The sequence below is a fragment of the Parus major genome, chromosome 20 (assembly GCF_001522545.3).
Source record: "Parus major isolate Abel chromosome 20, Parus_major1.1, whole genome shotgun sequence".
Lineage (NCBI taxonomy): Eukaryota > Metazoa > Chordata > Aves > Passeriformes > Paridae > Parus > Parus major.
Genome location: NC_031788.1, coordinates 7,104,223 through 7,122,625, shown reverse-complemented (window position 1 = coordinate 7,122,625; position 18,403 = coordinate 7,104,223). Strand labels below are relative to the sequence as shown.

The 18,403-nt window shown below is 57.7% G+C and overlaps 1 protein-coding gene across 1 annotated transcript; it reads right to left on the bottom strand.

Moving 5' to 3' along the window:
- Positions 1–10,458: 10,458 nt before the first annotated feature.
- On the bottom strand, positions 10,459–16,061 carry COMMD7 (COMM domain containing 7). The gene is made up of 9 exons (XM_015647060.3): positions 15,929–16,061; positions 14,642–14,695; positions 14,455–14,557; positions 12,848–12,904; positions 12,730–12,767; positions 12,080–12,170; positions 11,908–11,957; positions 11,380–11,428; positions 10,459–10,849 (listed from the first exon to the last, which is right to left on the bottom strand). The coding sequence occupies exons 1-9, from the start codon at positions 16,010–16,012 to the stop codon at positions 10,773–10,775; spliced, it is 603 nt and encodes a 200-aa protein (XP_015502546.1). The 5' UTR covers positions 16,013–16,061; the 3' UTR covers positions 10,459–10,772.
- Between the last annotated feature and the right edge of the window lie 2,342 nt (positions 16,062–18,403).

Here is an 18,403-nt window from a genome sequence, read left to right as displayed (position 1 = left end):
GCAGGAGCCTTCTCCGCATGCCCGCGGTCTGGAGGAGCCGCTATCCCGCGCACATGTCCCCGTCCTGCTCCGTGACACACCAAATCTCATCCTGCTGCCCCTCCTGCCGCCTCCGCGCTCCCCCGGCGCTGCCTTTCCCTTCCCTCGCTTGCCCAGGGCTCGGCTCGCCCCACGGAGCTCTGGGATGGGGAGGAAGGGGAGAAAGGCTGCTCAGAGGCTGAGGCCCAGCCCTCTCAGATTTGCATATTTTTTACTGGCTCCCAAACAAGACATTTCTCCGGGGAAGTGAATGCGTCGCCTGCCGTCCCCGAGGGTGCTGTGTGCTGGGACAGCAGCCGCTCTGCATGGAGGGGCCGCGGTCCCGCACCCACCCCCATCCCGCTCCACACGCCCGTACTTCTCCGCTGCCGCAGAAAAAGCCTTTTCCTTGGTGGTTTCAAAATTCACGGGCTTTAATGGTGCTGCCCTGGGACTAGGTCCGGTCCCTCTTGGCTCGCAGGAATCCCGGGGGTGGCCGGGCTGCAGCCGCCTGCGCAAATCTGCTCATTTCTATTTTGTCACTAGAATTTCCAGCATGTCCCTCCTCTCGTGTATAATTTAGTCGCATGAAAAGGAACCGCGCGAGGAGGGGAAGAGGATGGGGAAACTTGCAAAGTCAGCCATGGAGAGGGAATCTGTGTCAGGAAGCATCACAAAGGGAGCTGGGGGATTGGCTCCGGTCGCTTCCAGCGGCTGTGTGTGTGCCAGCCCCTCAGGAATCGCCCAGCGGCTCCTTCCCTCCCTGCGTCCCTCTCGCCTTCACTGCGCTGCGGCCGGGCTGGGACAGCCCATCGCGGTTGCCATGGCTGCGGTGTGCGGAAGGGGGGGCTCGGCCGGGTGCCCCCGCCGGAGCATCCCGCGCCTTCCTCCCTCGTCCTCCCCGCCGGCCCCATCGGGTACGCGCCGGCCCCGCCACGGCCAAAGCCGCACCGTGGATTTGACACCCGTGGGATTAGACAGGGCTGTGCCCGCGGGAGGAGGAGAAGTAGAAGGAGGAGAAGGAGGAGGAGGGAGCAGGGCAGCTCCGGGCTGGGCGGCCGCCAGCCGCCCCGGGGAGGGCCGGGAGGGCGGCGGGCAGGTAGGGCGGGCAGGGCGGGCGGTGCGGGGGGAGCCGGGGCCGCTCCCCAGGGAGAGGGGGGGCCCCGGCGGGGCGGCGCGGGGCACAGCTGATCCCCGGCCGCAGCTGATCCCCGCCGCCCCCCGCCAGCTGCCGCAGCGTGGGCGCAGCCGCGGTCCCGCGTGTCCCCGCCGGCACCGCGCACTCCGGCCCGGCCGAGCGTGGAGCCCCCGCGGCGGGGGGAGCAGCAGAGCCCCGCGGCGGGGAGCGGCCGGTCCCGGTGTCCCTGCACTGTGCGGGACGGCCAGGGCGGCGGCGGCGGCAGGAACCGCTCGGTCCTGCCTGAGGCAGGGGCCGAGGAGGAGGAGGAGGGAGTGGGGGCTGTTCCGTCCCCGCAGCCCGGACCGCTCAGCAGGAAGCGGTCGGAGCGGCTCCTGCCCGAGAAAGGGGAGGGGTGGAGGGGCCGCGCTGCGGGCAGCTGCCTCCAACCCCGCCAGCTGCGGCCCCGGGAATGGCCCTGCCCGGCTGTGCCCTCCCCGAGCTCTCCTTGGGGCGGCGGCTGCAGCCCGGACACCGGCCTTGCTGCGGGGAGGCTCGGAGAGCGGCCGTGGGACCGACCATCTCCCGAGCCGGGACACCGGGAGCGAGGGCGGTAGCGGCACAGCGAGCCCGGGACCACGGGTGTCGGTTCACCCAGCCCTCGGTGGGAGCCATCCTCCTGCACGCCCACGGCTGCGGGGGACGGGCAGTGATGTGCCCCAACGGGGCTGCACCGAACCGCGGTGCATTCCCTGCCACCGGGACCCTGCGCACGCACTCGGGGACAAGCGAGCAGCGGTTCCGCCGGGGGCGGGGAGCTCCCGTTCGCCCGGGGCGCGCCGGGTCGCTGTGCTGTGTGGGGTCGGGGCGCAGCGAGCCCCGGCAGTCCTGCAGCGCAGGAGAGGGTGTCATGGCCTCTGCGGTGCCAGCAGGCTCCCGGCGCTCCCCGCTGGGCAGGCAGGATGCAGGCAGGGTGCCTCCGTGCTCCCGATTACCATCTTGTTTGGAGCCGAGGCAGCGGCTGTAATCTGATGCTCTCAAAGTTGGTGTTTACAAGGGACATGGCAGCCATCAGAGGCTCTTCTTGTTCTCCTGGTGGAAGCATATTCCTCTCTCCGCCGCGTGTGGCTGCTCCGTGTGCCAAGCACTGCCAGGGTCACACCGAGCATCCCGCAGAAACACTTTAGAGGGTCAGAGCCTCCAGAGCTGCCGTGCTGTCCGGCCGGTGGGGTCGGGACCCCCACACCGGGGGCTTTGGTGGGACAGTGGGTTCAGAGCCTCTGGTGCAGTCGGCACTCGGGGCCAGCCTGCTCCGGGTGCCTGCAATGGCCGTGTGCCGTCAGGAGCCCACCTGCTGGACAGGGAGTGCTGGGAGGAGGGTGAGCTGGCTGCCCGCGGGACTCATCAGCTCCTTGTTGACAAATCCTTTCATTCTCGAGCAAGCAGAGCGGGACAGAGCCCAGCCCGAGGCTTCCCAAAGCCACTCCAGCTTTGCAACTCCCGTGTCCTTGCTGGGAGCCCACAAGGCACCCATCTCCCCAGCTGGGGGGTGGTCTGGTGAGATGCCCCCTACTTGAGCCCTGGTACCTCCCCAAGCTGCCCCCCACAACCCGAGCACTCGCAGCCCCGCCCGACGCGGCTCATCTCCAGAGCCAGGAAACGCCGCTGGCATCTGTGCCCTCATCTTTTCACCGGGGCTGCAAATCGCATCGGTCGCGGCACTCAGAGCCCGGTTCCAGTGCGGGTGCTCCAGCAGGGTCCGGGAGCTTTGGCACGGCTCCCACAGCACAGCGTGACACGGGACTGTGCCTGACGAACAGATGGCACCAGCGCAGCCACAGCCAGGTTTGGTGGCAGAGGAGAACCTGCTGCCCTGCAGCCAGGCTGCCGCGGGAGTGGGGACCTGCGCCCCGGCCCTGGGGAGGGCCCCGGGGATGCTGTTTGCAGAGCGCTGGCTCCAAGGGCAGGCTCTGCTCAAAGCAGGTCTGGGGGAGCCGTGCAGGATCAAGAGCAATAAAAGCTCCATGAGCCCTTTGTGCTGCACCACGTCTGGGCAGCACTGCCTGTCACAGAGCAGCAGAGTCCGTTTGGGGGTTTTGTGTCCCCAGTCCATGGGGGTCCTGCTGGGAGGAGAACACGGGTCAAAGCCAAAGCAGCTGCAGTGGGGGAAGTGCTGATGGGAGCTTGTGGGTGGGTGTGGGGACTGCAGATACCTGGGCCAAGGCAGGAGGTTATAAGGCGGGTTGGAAACCAGGGCACGTCATGGCAGGGAACAGCCTTGGGAAGGGATGAGGCTGGAGCTGGAGCACACTGAGCTTGGAGGCCACAGTGAGTGAGCTGCGGCTATTCACGGTGCCGTTATTACAGCCACCCATTTCCAACACCCTCGGCAAGGCGGGAGCACAATGTGCTCCAAGGAAATGCGATTGTGGGTCCTGCCCCTTGGCCCGGTGCTCGCTGCACTGTGCAGATGGAGCTGGCAGCGCCTCGGCTCCGCTGCCTGGAGGGACAGCGAGATGGCGGAGGGGAGGCAGGACTCGTCCTCAGGGGCACAGGCAGAGCTCTGCGGGAGGAGGACAGAGCTGGCGCCAAGGGGGACGGAGATAGCGACAGGGAGAGGAGAGGCGAGGCGGCCCCGGGCTGGCTGCAATGGCCACTCTCCCTAATGATCCCTGCCCCATCCAGGAGTGCTTTCTCCTTCTTCCTGGAGTGGAAGGAGTGATGGGCGCGTCACCTGCATGGGCTGGATGTGTCACCTGCCAGCTGCTATGGCTGACAGTGCTGCGCTTGCATCTCTGTGTCCCACAACTGTCCAGGGCTGGCCTGGCTTTCCCTTCCAATCTCTCTGCTCCTGGCTCAGAGGTTCGTTTCTAGGCAGAGCCTTAAAAACCACATGCATACAAGTACTAAAAAAAGCATAATTTTATTCAATAACTGCATTGTGTGCTCAGAATTTGCTATATGTGAGATGGAGCAACTAGAAAAACTGGTGGAAAGGTAGGTGCTCCCCCTCCCCTTCACCTGCTCTGATGGTGCTCTGTCGAACTGCTCCGCGCCTGCAGCCCGGGGAGGGGGGCTCTGGCTCCCCCCCAAGTCCCACCCCATGCAGCTGGGCCAGCACGTTGGGCTCTGCCTGAGACCCGGTTTCTCTGCACCCAGGGGGGGCTCCAGAGAGTTCAGCATCCCGTGCTCCTGCTGCCTCCCTGGAACCTAGCCCTGCTGAGGCCACCTGCAGTGGGACAGGCACCCTCCGGCATCCCTCTGTGTATGGGGGGAGTGGGCTAACATTGACAAATGCATAAATACAGATAATTCTTCCGTAGTGGAAGCTGAAAGTCCCAGCAGGCGTTGTGAGGTGCCCCCCAGAGAGGTGACGGGTCTCCTCGTTATTGTTATGATTATTTTTAATCTGCTCTTATCAAAGCCCGCCCGACCGAAGAACTGCCTGACCCAGCACAGCACAGGGCATGTGGGGTGGGACGAGAGCTCACTCCAGTACCAGCCGCGGGTGACAGAAATGAACAGGAACACTTGGGTTCAGTTTTATTGCTTTTGAATAAATCCGGGGGCTCCTGCCCCCGACTCGGAGCTGAGCCAGCACAGGGGGCTCTGCCGGAGGCGGTGGGAGCCGGTGCTCGGGGCTGAGGCTGCTGCAGGGGCAGTTCCGAGGAGGCTGGGGTGGGATGGTCCCGCCGGGCGGTATCTGGGGGTGACGCCCGGCTTTGGGGTGGGCGAGGAAAAGTGTGATTCCGGGGCTCCCGGCTGGGAAAGCGCTTGTGGGAACTGCGGGGGAGATGGTGCTGCTGGCGGCTGGAGCGGGGGTCGAGGTCGGGGGGGCTGCCTGCCGGGTGCGGGGAGGGAGGGTCCATGGGGCCAGGAGGCGGATTGGGGCTGAGGAAGGGATGAGGGAGAGGAATGCGTCGAGGAAAGGGGACGGGGGAGGGAGGGAGGGAGGGAAGGATGCCCGGGGATTGAGGATGCAGGGAGATATCCTGGAGGAGGGCGGGCAGGATGCCCCGGGGAGAGAGGGCGGGGGACGGGAGCGGTGGATGCGGGAGCGAAGCCCGGAGAATGGAGGGCGCGGGGCGGGGTGTCCGGAGGGTGGGACCGGGTGGGTGCGGGGAGGGATGGGGGTGTCCGGAGGGTGGGACCGGGTGGGTGCGGGGAGGGATGGGGGTGTCCGGAGGGTGGGACCGGGTGGGTGCGGGGAGGGATGGGGGTGTCCGGAGGGTGGGACCGGGTGGGTGCGGGGAGGGATGGGGGTGTCCGGAGGGTGGGACCGGGTGGGTGCGGGGAGGGATGGGGGTGTCCGGAGGGTGGGACCGGGTGGGTGCGGGGAGGGATGGGGGGAGCGCGGGGTCCTGCGCGGTGCTCTGGCGCCCTCTGCTGCCCCGCACCGCGCACCGCAACAGGGGCGGGGCGGGGGGGGCACCGCCCGGCAGTGCCGTGAGTTTGTCGGATCTCAGCAGCGAGGGTGGAAACGGAGGGGCCCTGCCTGGGGATCCCACCCCAATACCCGCCCCGCGGGAGCTGCTGAGCCGGGCGAACAGCGCTGCCCGCGTTGGTGGTCCCTGGGGAGCGTTGCCAGCACCCACCCGTGTCCCAGCCAGTCCTGCAGAGGAGGGGAGGTGGGGTGAGGGTGAAGGGACAGTCCCCAACCCCGCGAGACGGCGGGTCGGGGCCACCCGGGTGCTGGCGTGACGCCGAGTCCCAGCAAGGGAAGGGCCCTTGACCTTGCTTGCAGCCTTCACATTTTCCCGCAGGAATGTGAGCGGTGTTGTGTCCCTGTGAGCAGCAATGGCCTCGGCCACCCAACAACTCCTGCCTGCACCTTGGCTCCATCCTGCTCCTTATCCACATCCCAGCTGTCGATGTGAAACAAAGCTGAGGGATGGGGGCACGATGAGGACCTGCACCGTCCTTTTTGTGCTGCTGCCATGGGCACCGTCTGCAAGATGTAGCCTCGGGGATTGGTGCTGCTGTCATGGCTATGGGGCTGCTCTGAGAGGAGAGATGCTGCGGTGCTGGGGCTGGCATGGTGATGGCACGGGAATCCTCACCTGGTGATTCACAGCCACCCATCACCACTGGGACTTGTTAAGAGCTCGTTTCTAAGCAAAGCTGTTCCCCAGTGCTGTGGGATGTGTCAGTGGCACAAGGGTTAACCCTGCTTTCCCTCTCTGTCGGTGCCTGGTCTGGGATAACCTCGTTAGCGGTGGCAGCGATGCCCCTGGGACAGAGCAGCCCTATAAACTGGAGCTGAGTGCTGGGAAATGGGCTGAGCTGCCTCAGTGAGGGGCTGGTGGGTGCTCCCCCCGCCAAGCACCAGCCCGTGGCTGCTCAGGGTGTCATGGAGAGGAGAAGCTGTATCAGGCTCTTAGGGACAGGATGGATTTGTCACCACAGGGCCGGGCATCCTTTGTGAAGCTGTGCCTGCAAGTCAGTAAATGCCATCAGCCACAGATAGGACACTCCAAAGGCACTGGGTGCTGAGAGGGGCTGGCCAAGCCCTGATCCAACAGCTTAGGGGCTCCTCTCTGTCCCCCAGGACTCAGCTGCTCCTCCTCAGCCACCTGCAGTGCGGGATCACACAGGGACCTTGTTACCATGGCTGTGTCAACCATGCCACCCCCAGCCACACATGGGGCCTGAGGATGCCCAGCCACCCCCTCCCTCTCAGTTGTTCCTTGCATGGGCTGGGCAGCACCACCCCCCTTCCCGGGGCTGGCACTGGCACGGGTGCATGGGCATTGTTTCTGTCTGTGCTGTTGTGCCACAGGCTGGTTTTTGGTGGCCACCTCCCCTTGCTGTGGGAGAAGATGGGTTCCGTATGCTGGAGCATTCATTCCCTCTGCTGATCGACAGCCTGTGGTCTGGCTGAGCAACCCCAATTGTTCCCAGTGTGCTTGGACAAAGAACTGCCTAGAGAGATGGCAAGGCTTAGGAGCAGACGACATGCTAGGAATATTTCCACTGCCTTGGACACCACCAGTCTCTTTCCCCACCTCCCACAAGAATGGGAGGCAGCAGCTCTGTTTTGCAGGCAGGGTGGGATGCTTTGCCCCTGTTCTGAGCAGAGAGGTGCAGAATCCTGTCCCAAGGCAGGCTGAGGGCTCGTGCCTGGAAGCGTGTCCTTGGCTGCAGCATGGTGCTGTGCCCAGTGCCACCCTCATCTGTCTGCTCCAGTGAAGAGACTGTGAGTGCCATGGGAACCCCAGGGAGCCCCTGCAGCCCCTCAGGGTCCCTGTCCCCAAGGATTCATGTAGCACAGCAGGGTGGTGGTGCACTCCTGTGTTCCCAGGCAGACAGAGCAATTTGGGGAGCTGTAGTTCACAGCTGGTGTTTTTGCTCGGTGCTGCATCAACCCAAAACCTGGAGGAATTGGGGAGGAGGACGGCATGGGGTGAGGAACGGCAGGATTGTCTTCAGCACTGGGCTGAGCTCCAGCTGCCTTGGGGCCCTCACCTCCCATTTCTGCTCCCTGGCTTGTCTCACCTGCTGTGGCTCCCTCCCAGCTGTTGGCCAACCCTGTGATTTGTCACTCTGTTTTGCAAACGGGAAAGCTGGGACAGGGATAGACACCAAGCTGAAAGTCCTCGGCACAGAGTGGCTCCTGGTGAGGTTTGTGGAAACCAGGATGTCCCAGAGGAGCTCTGTCAGTTCCCACACAACCTGCTCAAGGTCAGGCAGAGCCAACAGCAAGGAGCCACAATTCTTTCTGTCCTTGCTTGCCTGTGGGCTCACAGGCACGAGCGGAGTCCACATCTCTGCTCCCTCTGAGCAGAGGCTTTTGTTCTCAGGGTTTGGAGGATTCCTTCACATATGAAGGGAGCAGCAGCATTGACATTTCCAGCAGGGAGAAGATGCTTCATTTGAAAACATCCCAGTTCCCTTGGTCATTAGCATCTGACATGGCTGAGAATCACAACAGCATTGAATCCACGCTGGGAACTGACAGACCCCAGAGAGCAGCCCCCGTTCTCTGCTGCCGTGCTGGAGCTGGCAGGGATGAGCAGGAGGATGCCTGGCAGCACAGTATCCCCACTGCAGCCTGGCTGCTGGGGCCACTCTGCCACGTCCCCTGCACTCAGGAGACACTGCCGGGCAGCCCAGGCTGTGCCAGGGTGGCCCGAGGCAGCAGAGAGCCCACAGCACTGTGAGAGGGGCTGCACGAGTATCTGAGCACGCAGGGAGGTGACCGTGTGTGGCTTCGGCATGGCCGAGCTGCCCCTGCCCCGCTGCAGCCGGGGGGCCGCGTGTCCCCACACAGCAGGGCCAGGCATGGGGGGTTGTGGCTCGGCCGCCGTGGAGGAAACGGGCCGGGAAAGGCCTCGGGGAGGCAAACGGCTGCGGGAGCACGGTTAGCTGCACCCCAGGCTGCTGAGAGGCCCCTGTTTCCCCCGCGCCCGCTGTCCCGCCGAGATTAGCTCTCGGCTGGCTGGGCTTGACGGGCAGGCGGAAGGGGCCGCGCACACGAGCACGGAAACACGGGCAGAACGGGCAGAACGGGCACCCGGCTCCTTCCCTGCCGCCGCGCCCGGCTCCCCGCTCAGCCCTGCCTGGGCTGTGCCTGGCGCAGGCCTCTGACAGCGGCCCTCAGCCCTGGGCCGCGCTGCGCAGGCTGCGCCGCTGCCACACTGGCTCCCAGAGCCGTCCTCGCTCCTGGCGAGCCCCATGGGAAGGGTAATCCCCTCATGGGTATCATCACCCCGTGTCCCCTCCATCCCTTCCCCACGGGGCTGCCAGCCCGGCTCCCGCACAGCCAGGCGTGAGGGGTAAATGGCCGCTGGCGGCAGCAGCAAGGCCAGGCCGCGGTGCAAATGCCGCCGATCCGAGCTGCCCGTGGGGACCATGGAGATGGCCAGCATGGAGGTGACCTCTACACTCGGGGTCAGCGGGCTCGGCGTGCGTCAGCCCCGAGCGGCTTAATCCCAACCGGGCAGGGGGAGGAGCACGGGGGGATGGAGGATTCCTGACCCACAACCAAGCCTGGCATCTTCTCCACAGCGCCGTGGCCACCTCCCCACGTAACCGGATAGTGCTGAGCGGTGCTGCCCTGGCACTGGGAGAAATAATGGGAACAGGCAGCAGAAAACGTAAAGCAAAAAAATTGCTTTTGTCTTGAGAAGGCAGCAGCCATTTGGAGTGCTTCTTCTGCCCTGAAATAGCTTTTCCTGCCACCCAAAAGGAGACTGAATATTCTGTAGAACATTATTTCAGAGGTTTTTGGTTGGGTTTTTTTTTCATTTTTACAGTAATCATGTGATAAATCTTGGCATGCTTGTGACTGACCTAATACGTGGGAAAATAAATAAATCCGTTCCCGGGTTTGCCAGCAGGATTCCCCAGTTCCCAAATGTATGGCTCAGCCTGTGCCCACTGTTGTTCCCAGTCACTCCTGCAACTCCACAGGAAACACAGTGCAGGGACAGCCAATGTTGGGTTTGCTGCAGCTGGAAACCCACAGGTGAAGCTGTGTGCTGCAGGGAGCTTTGTGATGCTTTTCTCACAGAAATGATCTCTTTGGGACAGGTCTAACTGGAAGCAGCTGCTGCTGCAGGGAGCCCCACAGCAGAATGGCAGGATGCCATGGGACAGTGCATCCCTTCAGGTGGAGCCTGGAAACAGAGTGTTTTACTGGGATATTCCCTGGTAATGTGGTTTATTCCCTTCACTGGAACTGCTGAGTGTCGCAGAGACACAGAGATGCTTTGGGAAATACCCTGTAAGAGGAGCTTCCTTCATCCCTGTGCTGTGGGAGAGGCTTCAGCCAGCTCAGGCTGCTGGACAGCTCAGCAGTCTGGACATGAGAGGAACCTCAGTGACTGTAACATCACCCACTGCCCCAGGTGGGCTGGAGCACCCCTCTGCCTCCTGATGAAGAGCACATCCTCACCCTCAGACAACTGAAGAGTTGAGCTAATGGCACTTCCTGGGGTTTGGACATACGTCCACTGGGAAATGGGCTGGCTCTGACTGTGCCATGTCACACAGGCTGCAGATTAAAGAGCAGCACATCCAAATGAGATTTATCACGTCACTCCCTGACATGTTCCCCCCAGCCCTGTGCACAGAGGCAGCTGTTTAGTTATTTAAGATTTATAATCACCTATCACTGAGATACTTTTCCATAATGAGGCACAACTGGGAAGAAGTTCATCAACATGTTTCTTAATACAAGAGAAGGGAAAGGGTTGAAGGGAGCACTGATCCCCCACATTAGATGCTCTCCTTGTTTTCCTCATCCTCTCTGCTAATTCTTCCACGTTTCAAAATTAAACCTGTTTCTCATTTTCTTACAAAAACAGATTCTGATACAAATGGAGCGGGGTGGGAATGGGTTTATTTCTTTGCTATTTTAGTAGTTACCCATATTACTTCTGATAATACTATAGTGTAAAAAAAAAACAAAAAAAACCAGAGTGGACTTGTAGGTGCTTTGAAAAAGCTGAAACTTTGCCCAAGTTTCAGGTTCTAAAGGACTGATGGGTCCTGCTGGGCCATGACACCACTGCTCATTGCTCAGCTTGTCTTCTCTTATCAGGGTGTGAAGAGTCAGCTGGGAAAGAGCAGATCTGCAGACCCATGAGGAGGAATTAAGCATCCCAGACAGATGTCGGCTCAGGTCTGTGCAGTTTCAGCTGAAGCTTTCCAGGCTGGTTTTGACCCGTTCCATTTCATGCAGAAAACTGTAGAACTGGGGCAAAGTTAACTCTGCAGAAAAAAAGTAGAGGCATCAAGTCTTAGATTTCAGGTTACACTTCCAACATTAGCAACGCTGTTCTGGTGCTACCATGAAGCAATTAATGTTCACCTAAGCTGAGAAGGATGAGCCGCTGTGATTCCCAGCAGCTGGTTCCTTATGCTAGCCAGTCTGCCAGGGGGGCTAGGCTGGGATCATCCCCCTGGGATGGGATCTCCCAACAGCACTCCATGCTTCGGAGTTATTTATTTTCCTCCTCTGCCCTGCTGCTCTGACTGCTCTGTGGCAGATCTGTGTTTACTGAGGCACAGATGTGAAGATGCCCAAAAGTCCGTGTTCCTAAACAGTTTTGGAGTGCCTGGGGCAGGGAGAGATTGGGGCAGGAAAAGCCACAGTGATGGAGAAGCTGAGGCAGGAGTAACCACAGTCATGCTCTTGCAGTCACCCCACCCTCATTCTGCCCCAGACTCCCCCAGCAACACCCCAAGCCCCAAAATGCATCTTTTCCATCCTTCCCTCTTGTCCAGAACTGTTAACTCACCAACATATACATTTTCCAATTGGCTCCCTTTTTTAATCACCAGCTTCAGCTTGAGGAAAGGAAAAGCAGAAGTATTTTAGTTCAGGGATCTGTATCTGAGACTAGGAGAGGACAGCAGAGCAGAAGTCTGCTCCTGTGAATTTGACTGCTGCAAAACATACACATCTTTGACAGGCTTTTCTGTAGGAACAGATCCGTGGGCATTGGGAAGATCTCTGAAAGTCCTTGATCCCACTTTCCCTCCCTCCCCAAGATGTTTGACCTTTGCTAAACTGAGCTTTTTGAACAGCTTTCCAGAATGGGCCATGTTCTTGTGGTACCTCATGTCTTCAGAGGAGAAACAAACAGCAGCCTTTCTGCTCTCTGCTGGCAGCAGCACTTGGAGACTGAAGATGCAGTCACAGAGCCCATTCCTATGAGACCCAGCTTCCCTCTCCTTCCCCTCCCCGCCAGTGTTTCCCACATGCCTGGCTGGAGCTTGTTCCTCAACTGCCCTACAAGCTGAACTCTGTGATGTGGGAGATTTACCTGTAAGAAGATACTTCCCACTTTTTCCAGCTCACTGCTCCCAGCAGTCACTGTGAGTCAGAAAGAAGAGAAGGCAGATAATCGGTTAGTTAAAGGTGAAATAAAACGTTATTTAGCCAAGAGCTGCTGCTGGGTTTGCCAACCCCTCCAGTTTAGGTTGTAGCTTTATTACCTCCAAACTTCCACTCCATATCTATCAGCTGGTTAATCATCAGTGTCTGACCCACAGCCAGGCGTGTTAGAGTGGGGGAATTCACCTTCCACTACAAGAGCAAAAGACACATCAGCAATTAGTTAAAAGAGGCCTGTTTGTACCTGAAACTTCAACAAGAGTCAGAAAGAAGGTACAGGATGGCAAAAGCTCAGAATAAAGAGAGAACTAATGTGATCAGGAGGGCTTTCACAGGTGTTTGAATCCTGCTAGGATTTCCATCTGCCCTGTCACTTCTGTAAATGAAACTCACTGGTTTTGTTTTAGCACTGGTTCTGTGTAACAATATCTGTGCAAAAAGCCATGTGTTCATGTAACTGCATGACCCCAGGGCTCAAAGCATGGGAAGCACAAAAACATCACATGAAAGCCACACAGCAGTGCAGGAACTGTGACACTGATGGGGGAGAGGCCCTGGCAAACCAGAAGTATCATCATACAAACTGCTCCTTATTAGTTCTCTGAGGATCTTCAGTTCAAAATCTCAAGCTGGTTTTGAAGAAAATACCCAAAGTGCTGACACATCTCAGGGGCACAGTGGGGTTTTACCAGTTCCCACTCACAGAACTGACATTTTGTTAGCTTAGAAACAAGCAAAAATATATGAATACCTGTTCTGCAAAATAACTGGCTTTCTCTTCACTGAGGCCTGTGGGGGGAAACCATATGAGATTACTATATGTGATAAATATTAATTATCTTTTATTTAGTGGAAATCACGTGACCTACCTAGAGCAATAAAATCTGCTCTGACTTGTTCAGAAGACAAATTCCTCTTCAGGGCACCTGAATAAACACCACAAAGAAAAAAAAAATCACTTTTTAATGAGTCAAACCAATTTTTACTGAGTCAAATAGAGGCAGGGACAGGACCCGACGATGGAAAGCCTCTGTTTCTGAGCTGTGTTTTGAAGCAAACCACACAGCTCCTCGGAGATCGGAAACCCAGTCGTGCCTGCCGGTATCTCTGCAGATGCCCGGTGCTTTAAAAGTCCGGGCTCTGGGAGTGCCTGGGAGAGGGCGAGATCCCATTGCAGGTATCCATGGGAACAGCGGCAGCGGTTATGTTTTGAAGCTGCTGCTTTCTCTCCTGTAGCCGCTTTGCTTGTTAAAGGAGAACTGTTAAGGCTGGCGGGCTGCTAATTTGACCTACCTGCTGTGTTTGGGATGATGGGTGTGAACGTGTGCACATAACACTTTCCCCCGCTGCGCCTTCCCCCTTTGTTCTGGGGCCCAGGCAGCACAGGGACCTTTACAAGGATTCTGCTCTCTGAAGCCAAGAGCAGAAATCTCATAAATTCAAGGAGACTGCCTGCCCCACGTGGCTTTCCGGCTGTGTAGCACAGAGGCAAAGTTATCTGCTGTGATCTGCTCTGATATCGTCCGTGGCATCCCAGAGCTGAGGAAAAGTTACAACGGGATTGAAGCCAGAGCACACACACACGAATGACAAGATGAGGCCACCAAGGCCTGAATCAGGATGGGAAAAAAATGCAAATTCCACATTAGATCCCCACAAGACGGTTACAGGAAAGAAAATCATTGCTACTCCTGGACAGGGAAGGTGGCTTGAAGCAGTAGAGCAAGTTTAAAACAAATTCAGAAAACAGTTGTGCATCAGGGCTGTGAAGGAAGGAACAGGGAACCCAGGGCTGAAGGGTAATAGTGAGGGACTATTAATAACAGGAAGGATCAATGCAATGAATGTGCCGTGGAGTGTTTGATCCATTATCCTGTCAAACGGCAGCCACAACATCACAGTAATCCTATAAAGTGCTGGAGTCTGGGGTATTCCAGTGGAATCCCCCCAAACCTCTTCGTCACTGTTTATGAACAATAAAAAGCTGGACACGTTAAGTGTTTCTCCAGAACAAGACTGCAAGGTCAGCTGTCTCCTTCACATGGCCTAGAACTGCAGCAGTCCCCAGCCCGCTCCAAATGGGTGTGCGCTGTCTAATTTGTCTCCAGCAGCGCTTGTCCTTGGAGGAATTACAGCACTGGGTCACTCGGGTGGAAGTTCCTGCAGAGACTCGGTGCCAGCACGAGGCTGCCCTGGTCTGGCAAAAGGGATTTACAGGTGCTGCTTAAACCAAGCACTGTCACGGGGCTGTGCTGCATTTAATGCACAGATATTTAAGGGAGTTTACTTAAGCCTGTGAAATGTGCATGCAGGCAGGGTATAAAGAATACAAAGAAACACCAAACAGAGGAACTTTTGATTCTTAAGTGCTAAGCACTGTATTAGCTACCATTTACACTTATTGTGCAAACCAAGCCCTGCGGGAATGGTTGGAACAGTTTGGCCTCAGGGGAGCATATGCAAATACATCACTTACCGTTGGGTACCAGAAGAATACTTTTGACAATGTTTTTCAGGGGGCCCAAGCTGATTTTATTCATGGTGGCAAAGTCTGAGAGCTGAGTCAGAAATCTTTCTACCTGCCAAGAGAAAGAGCAGTGACCAAATCTTTTCTCTCTTTCTGACCAGAGCTGCACTCACACATCTTTTCAGTTCTGCCTTACCTCCTTGGGCTCTGTCAGAAAGCGGAAAAGCACTTCAGTCAGCGCTGAGAATTGCTGTGAAGAAACAGAACAGTGTTAGACTCGGACATCAGCACCTCACCACCCCACCAGCACCACGATGAGGTGGTGATGTACCCCCCGACCCAGCTCCAGCCACCTCCAGCACATTGGTCTCAGAGCTGGACCTGTGCTGGTGCCCTGTCCTTGGCGTTATGGGATGGGATTTGCTCAGGATGCTTTTCAGAGCCTCTCAAGGGGTCTGTGCAGCTGGTAGCTGGCACTGCACAGGGCCTTTGTGACTTGTGACTAATCGGAAGCTGCTGTTCTATCTTGTGCAATCCAAAAACTGCGAGTGGGAAAAGTTGTGAACATCCAGTCTCATGTTTCACAAACCCCACGGGATAACCAGACTAACTGGGGAAAGGAAGAGAACGGGTGAAGGGTGTAGTTGCTGCTTTCAGTGTTGTGGGTGTGCAGCTGGCAGCCAGGGATGGAGAGGCTGCCCGAGTGTCGGAGCACTACCAGCACCCTCCTCTGCAGCACCAGCGCCGGCTGTGACTTTCTGGGTACGGCCAAAAGTGGCATTGGCTGCTTTGTGGCTGCAGATTCTGCCCTGGCTTCGGCCACGTAACAGAGATGGCACTGGACTGTTACCAGGCTGATATCCTCAGTCCTGGCAAGCTGGGCTGGAAAAGCCTCAGCATTTCCACTAACTTCAGCCCAGACTGCACACCCGGTGTGTCAGTGACCTGGAGGCAGATGGTACCAAAGAGCAGGACCTCAGCTTGAGGCAGGAAGTGCAGGGTGGGAATCTGGGGTGGGATCCACAACCAGCACACTGTGTGGTCCCACCACAAACCCCAGTGTTTAACAGGACCCCCACTGCCCACCAGGCACGATCTGAGCCCTCCACCAGGAACTCCACCAGTGTCCCTACCCATGGCAGGCGGGTGGAACTGATGGTGTTTCAGGTCCCTTCCACCAGGAACCCTTCTGGGTTTCCATGGTTCCATAAACATCCTTCAAACACCTCTGGCATGCACGGGGCTCGCCCGGCTGGATCGGGGCTGTACCACCGGCCACGGGGCCACGCTGCCCCCCCTGCCTGGGGCACCGGGCCCAGCAGGGGCCTGGATACCCGCTGGGACCGGCACACCCGGGACTGCTCCGGTGCCGCGCTGCCGGCCGGGTTCCGCTCCCGGTGCCGGCCCGGCCGCCGCGGCCCCGCCGATTCCGTGTCCGGGGCTGTCCCCGCAGCCAAACCCGCCCATGCCCGTCCCGGCGCACCTGGGCGCTGAGCTGGTTGAGGTTGTGCATGTCGGCGCTCACCGCCTCCGGCAGCGGCTCACGGGTGAAGTTGAGCAGCCCCATGGCGGCGGCGGCTCCGCCCGCCCGGCCCCGGCCCCAGCCCCGGCCCCGCCGCCGCACCAGCCTGAGCATTGGCGGCCGCACTTTCCGCACTCCCGGATCGCGCTCAGGGCATCCGGGGGCCCGGGCAGCATCCCGGGGTGGCCCCGCGGCCCCCGCAGCCCGAGCGCCCGCAGCGGGTCCGGGGGTCGGTGGAGAGCTGGCTGGCAGCTGAGTACTGTGGGATTTTTTTACTGTAAAAAAAAAAAAAAGCAAACGCTGAAACCTAAAAAAAAATTATAATTGTTTGTAAACGTGGTTTATGAGGTGTATGAGGTGAATAATTTGGGTTTTTATTTGGGTTTTGTATGTTTGGTTGGTGGCTTTTTTTCCTCCCCCGAAAATTCCACTTGGGAACTGAAACTTCGGTTCTTGTCCCTTTCCGACTGCTGCTCCCAGCGCTGCTCTCTGCCCAGCTCGGGATGATGAGTGGCCCAGGGACGAGCAGCCCACATCCCAGGACTGGGCTCCGTGGAACGGACAGATGTTGGGCAAAGAAGCAACTGCCCTGGGATGAGCCAGCCCATGGACAGAAAGTGCCCAGATGTCCATGGGGTCAGGGTTCCACAGGGAGATTTTGGCCCGGTTCTCGACATAACCCATATGCAGGAGGTCTTCTTGACTCAAAGATGTGTTGTAGGAAGGCAGAGGAATTGCCTTCACATGCCCTGTTGCGCAGTCTGGTTTCTGTTCCGTCTTGGGAGGAAGGCCTTGGTCCAAGAATATTGAAACTTGATTTATTCCCGCAGAGGACAATGGAACTGATACCATCCTGAAAAACTCCCTTGCCTTAAATTGCTGTTTCACAGCTTCCCTTGAGTAGGAGCAGGAGCTCTCCAGGATTCCACTATCAGTGTGAACGTGTCTGACCCATTTTAGCCTGGAAGGTGTCCCCTGTCTGTCAGGCCGGAGGACGGTGTGTAAAAACCTTTGTGGAAGGTGAAACATCGATAGCCCACAAGTCTTCTGGTTTATTACTGACACTTACAATTGCAAATGAGAATATAGGAAATTTTATAGTGCTTTCATTGAAAGACTATCCCAGCAGTGGTTTATAAACAAGGAGATAAGCAGCTAAGTACCACTAATGATAGGGAGTTAAGAGATATTTACTGGTTGTCTGGCTGGCAATGGCTTCCAACTTAATTTCCTTCCCCCTCTGCCTCCCAGACCAGCTGGTTTCTGTTTCTGTTTCCTAGATCCAAGGTGGAACTGTGCATCTCCTCGATTTTTGGGGTGAAAAAATTTCACGTGGAGGAGCATGCAGGATTTGATCCTAAATATTTAAGAAACCTTTTAACAAGGTAGAGATTTTTCATATTGGAACAATGTATTGGTTTCTGTGGTGAACTGTCCAAGCCAGCACGTTTAAACCATGGGAAATCCTTGTGTCTAAAAATTAGTTAATCTGAACTAAAACTCCTGCGGGGAATGGGATGCAGCGGGTAGCAACTGGATACCAGTATGTGCGAACACAGAATTCCTCTTTGGCTTTAAAATGCTGCATACAGCCCTATGCAATTTTTCCCAAGCGTAAATTACTAATTGCAGTTAATTATCGCACATTTTCACAGCCACCACATTTCCCCCTGTACTCTGTGTTCGAAAACGTGAAACCAGGCGAGAGTCAGCCTTCTGCCAGGTTGGCAGCCGAGGTCAGCCGTGCAGGAGCAGTCTTGTGGAGGATCTTTCCTTATCCGTGTTTTCCCAGGGTGATGCTTTAGGAGCTGCTGAAAGGCGGTCTGGGTGCGCGCGTGTGCCAGCACGCCGGAGGTAGGGCAGGACGGTGATGCCAACGCTGCCAAAACAACTTCTCCGGCAGCGAACCAAATTCTCGAGGAAAGTTGAGTGACTGGATCCAAGAAGAAGAGTCTCGGCTGAAGTACGTGATCACAACATCCTGTTTAAACAATCACCGGGAAATTCGGTGGTCCTTCCTCCTGGGATATGAGCTGACGGCAGTGCGGCATGCCACGAACCCAGCTATGGCACGGGCGGCTCTGCGCTGCCAGAACTTGCTCAGTTCCCAAATCAAGAAGGATTTACTCAAATAAAAGAGAAGGTTGCAGGGTGATGACCGTAGTTATGGGGGTGTCTGGCGGGGGATGGTGCTCAGAGCCCCAGGGCTGCCGTAGGGGTGCAGGCAGCTATTAGCCCATGGGTGCTCCTGCCATTCTCATGCAGAACGCGTCGCTGATGGACTCATCAGAGCTGAGGACAGGCCAAGGGCAGCAGTTTGGACTTGCAGGTATGTGCCCTTGTTCGCCATAAATACCAAAGTGAAAGCAGCAGCAAAAAAGCAATGGGGACACACACACAGACACACGCACACACACAGGAAAACAGTCTGAAAAC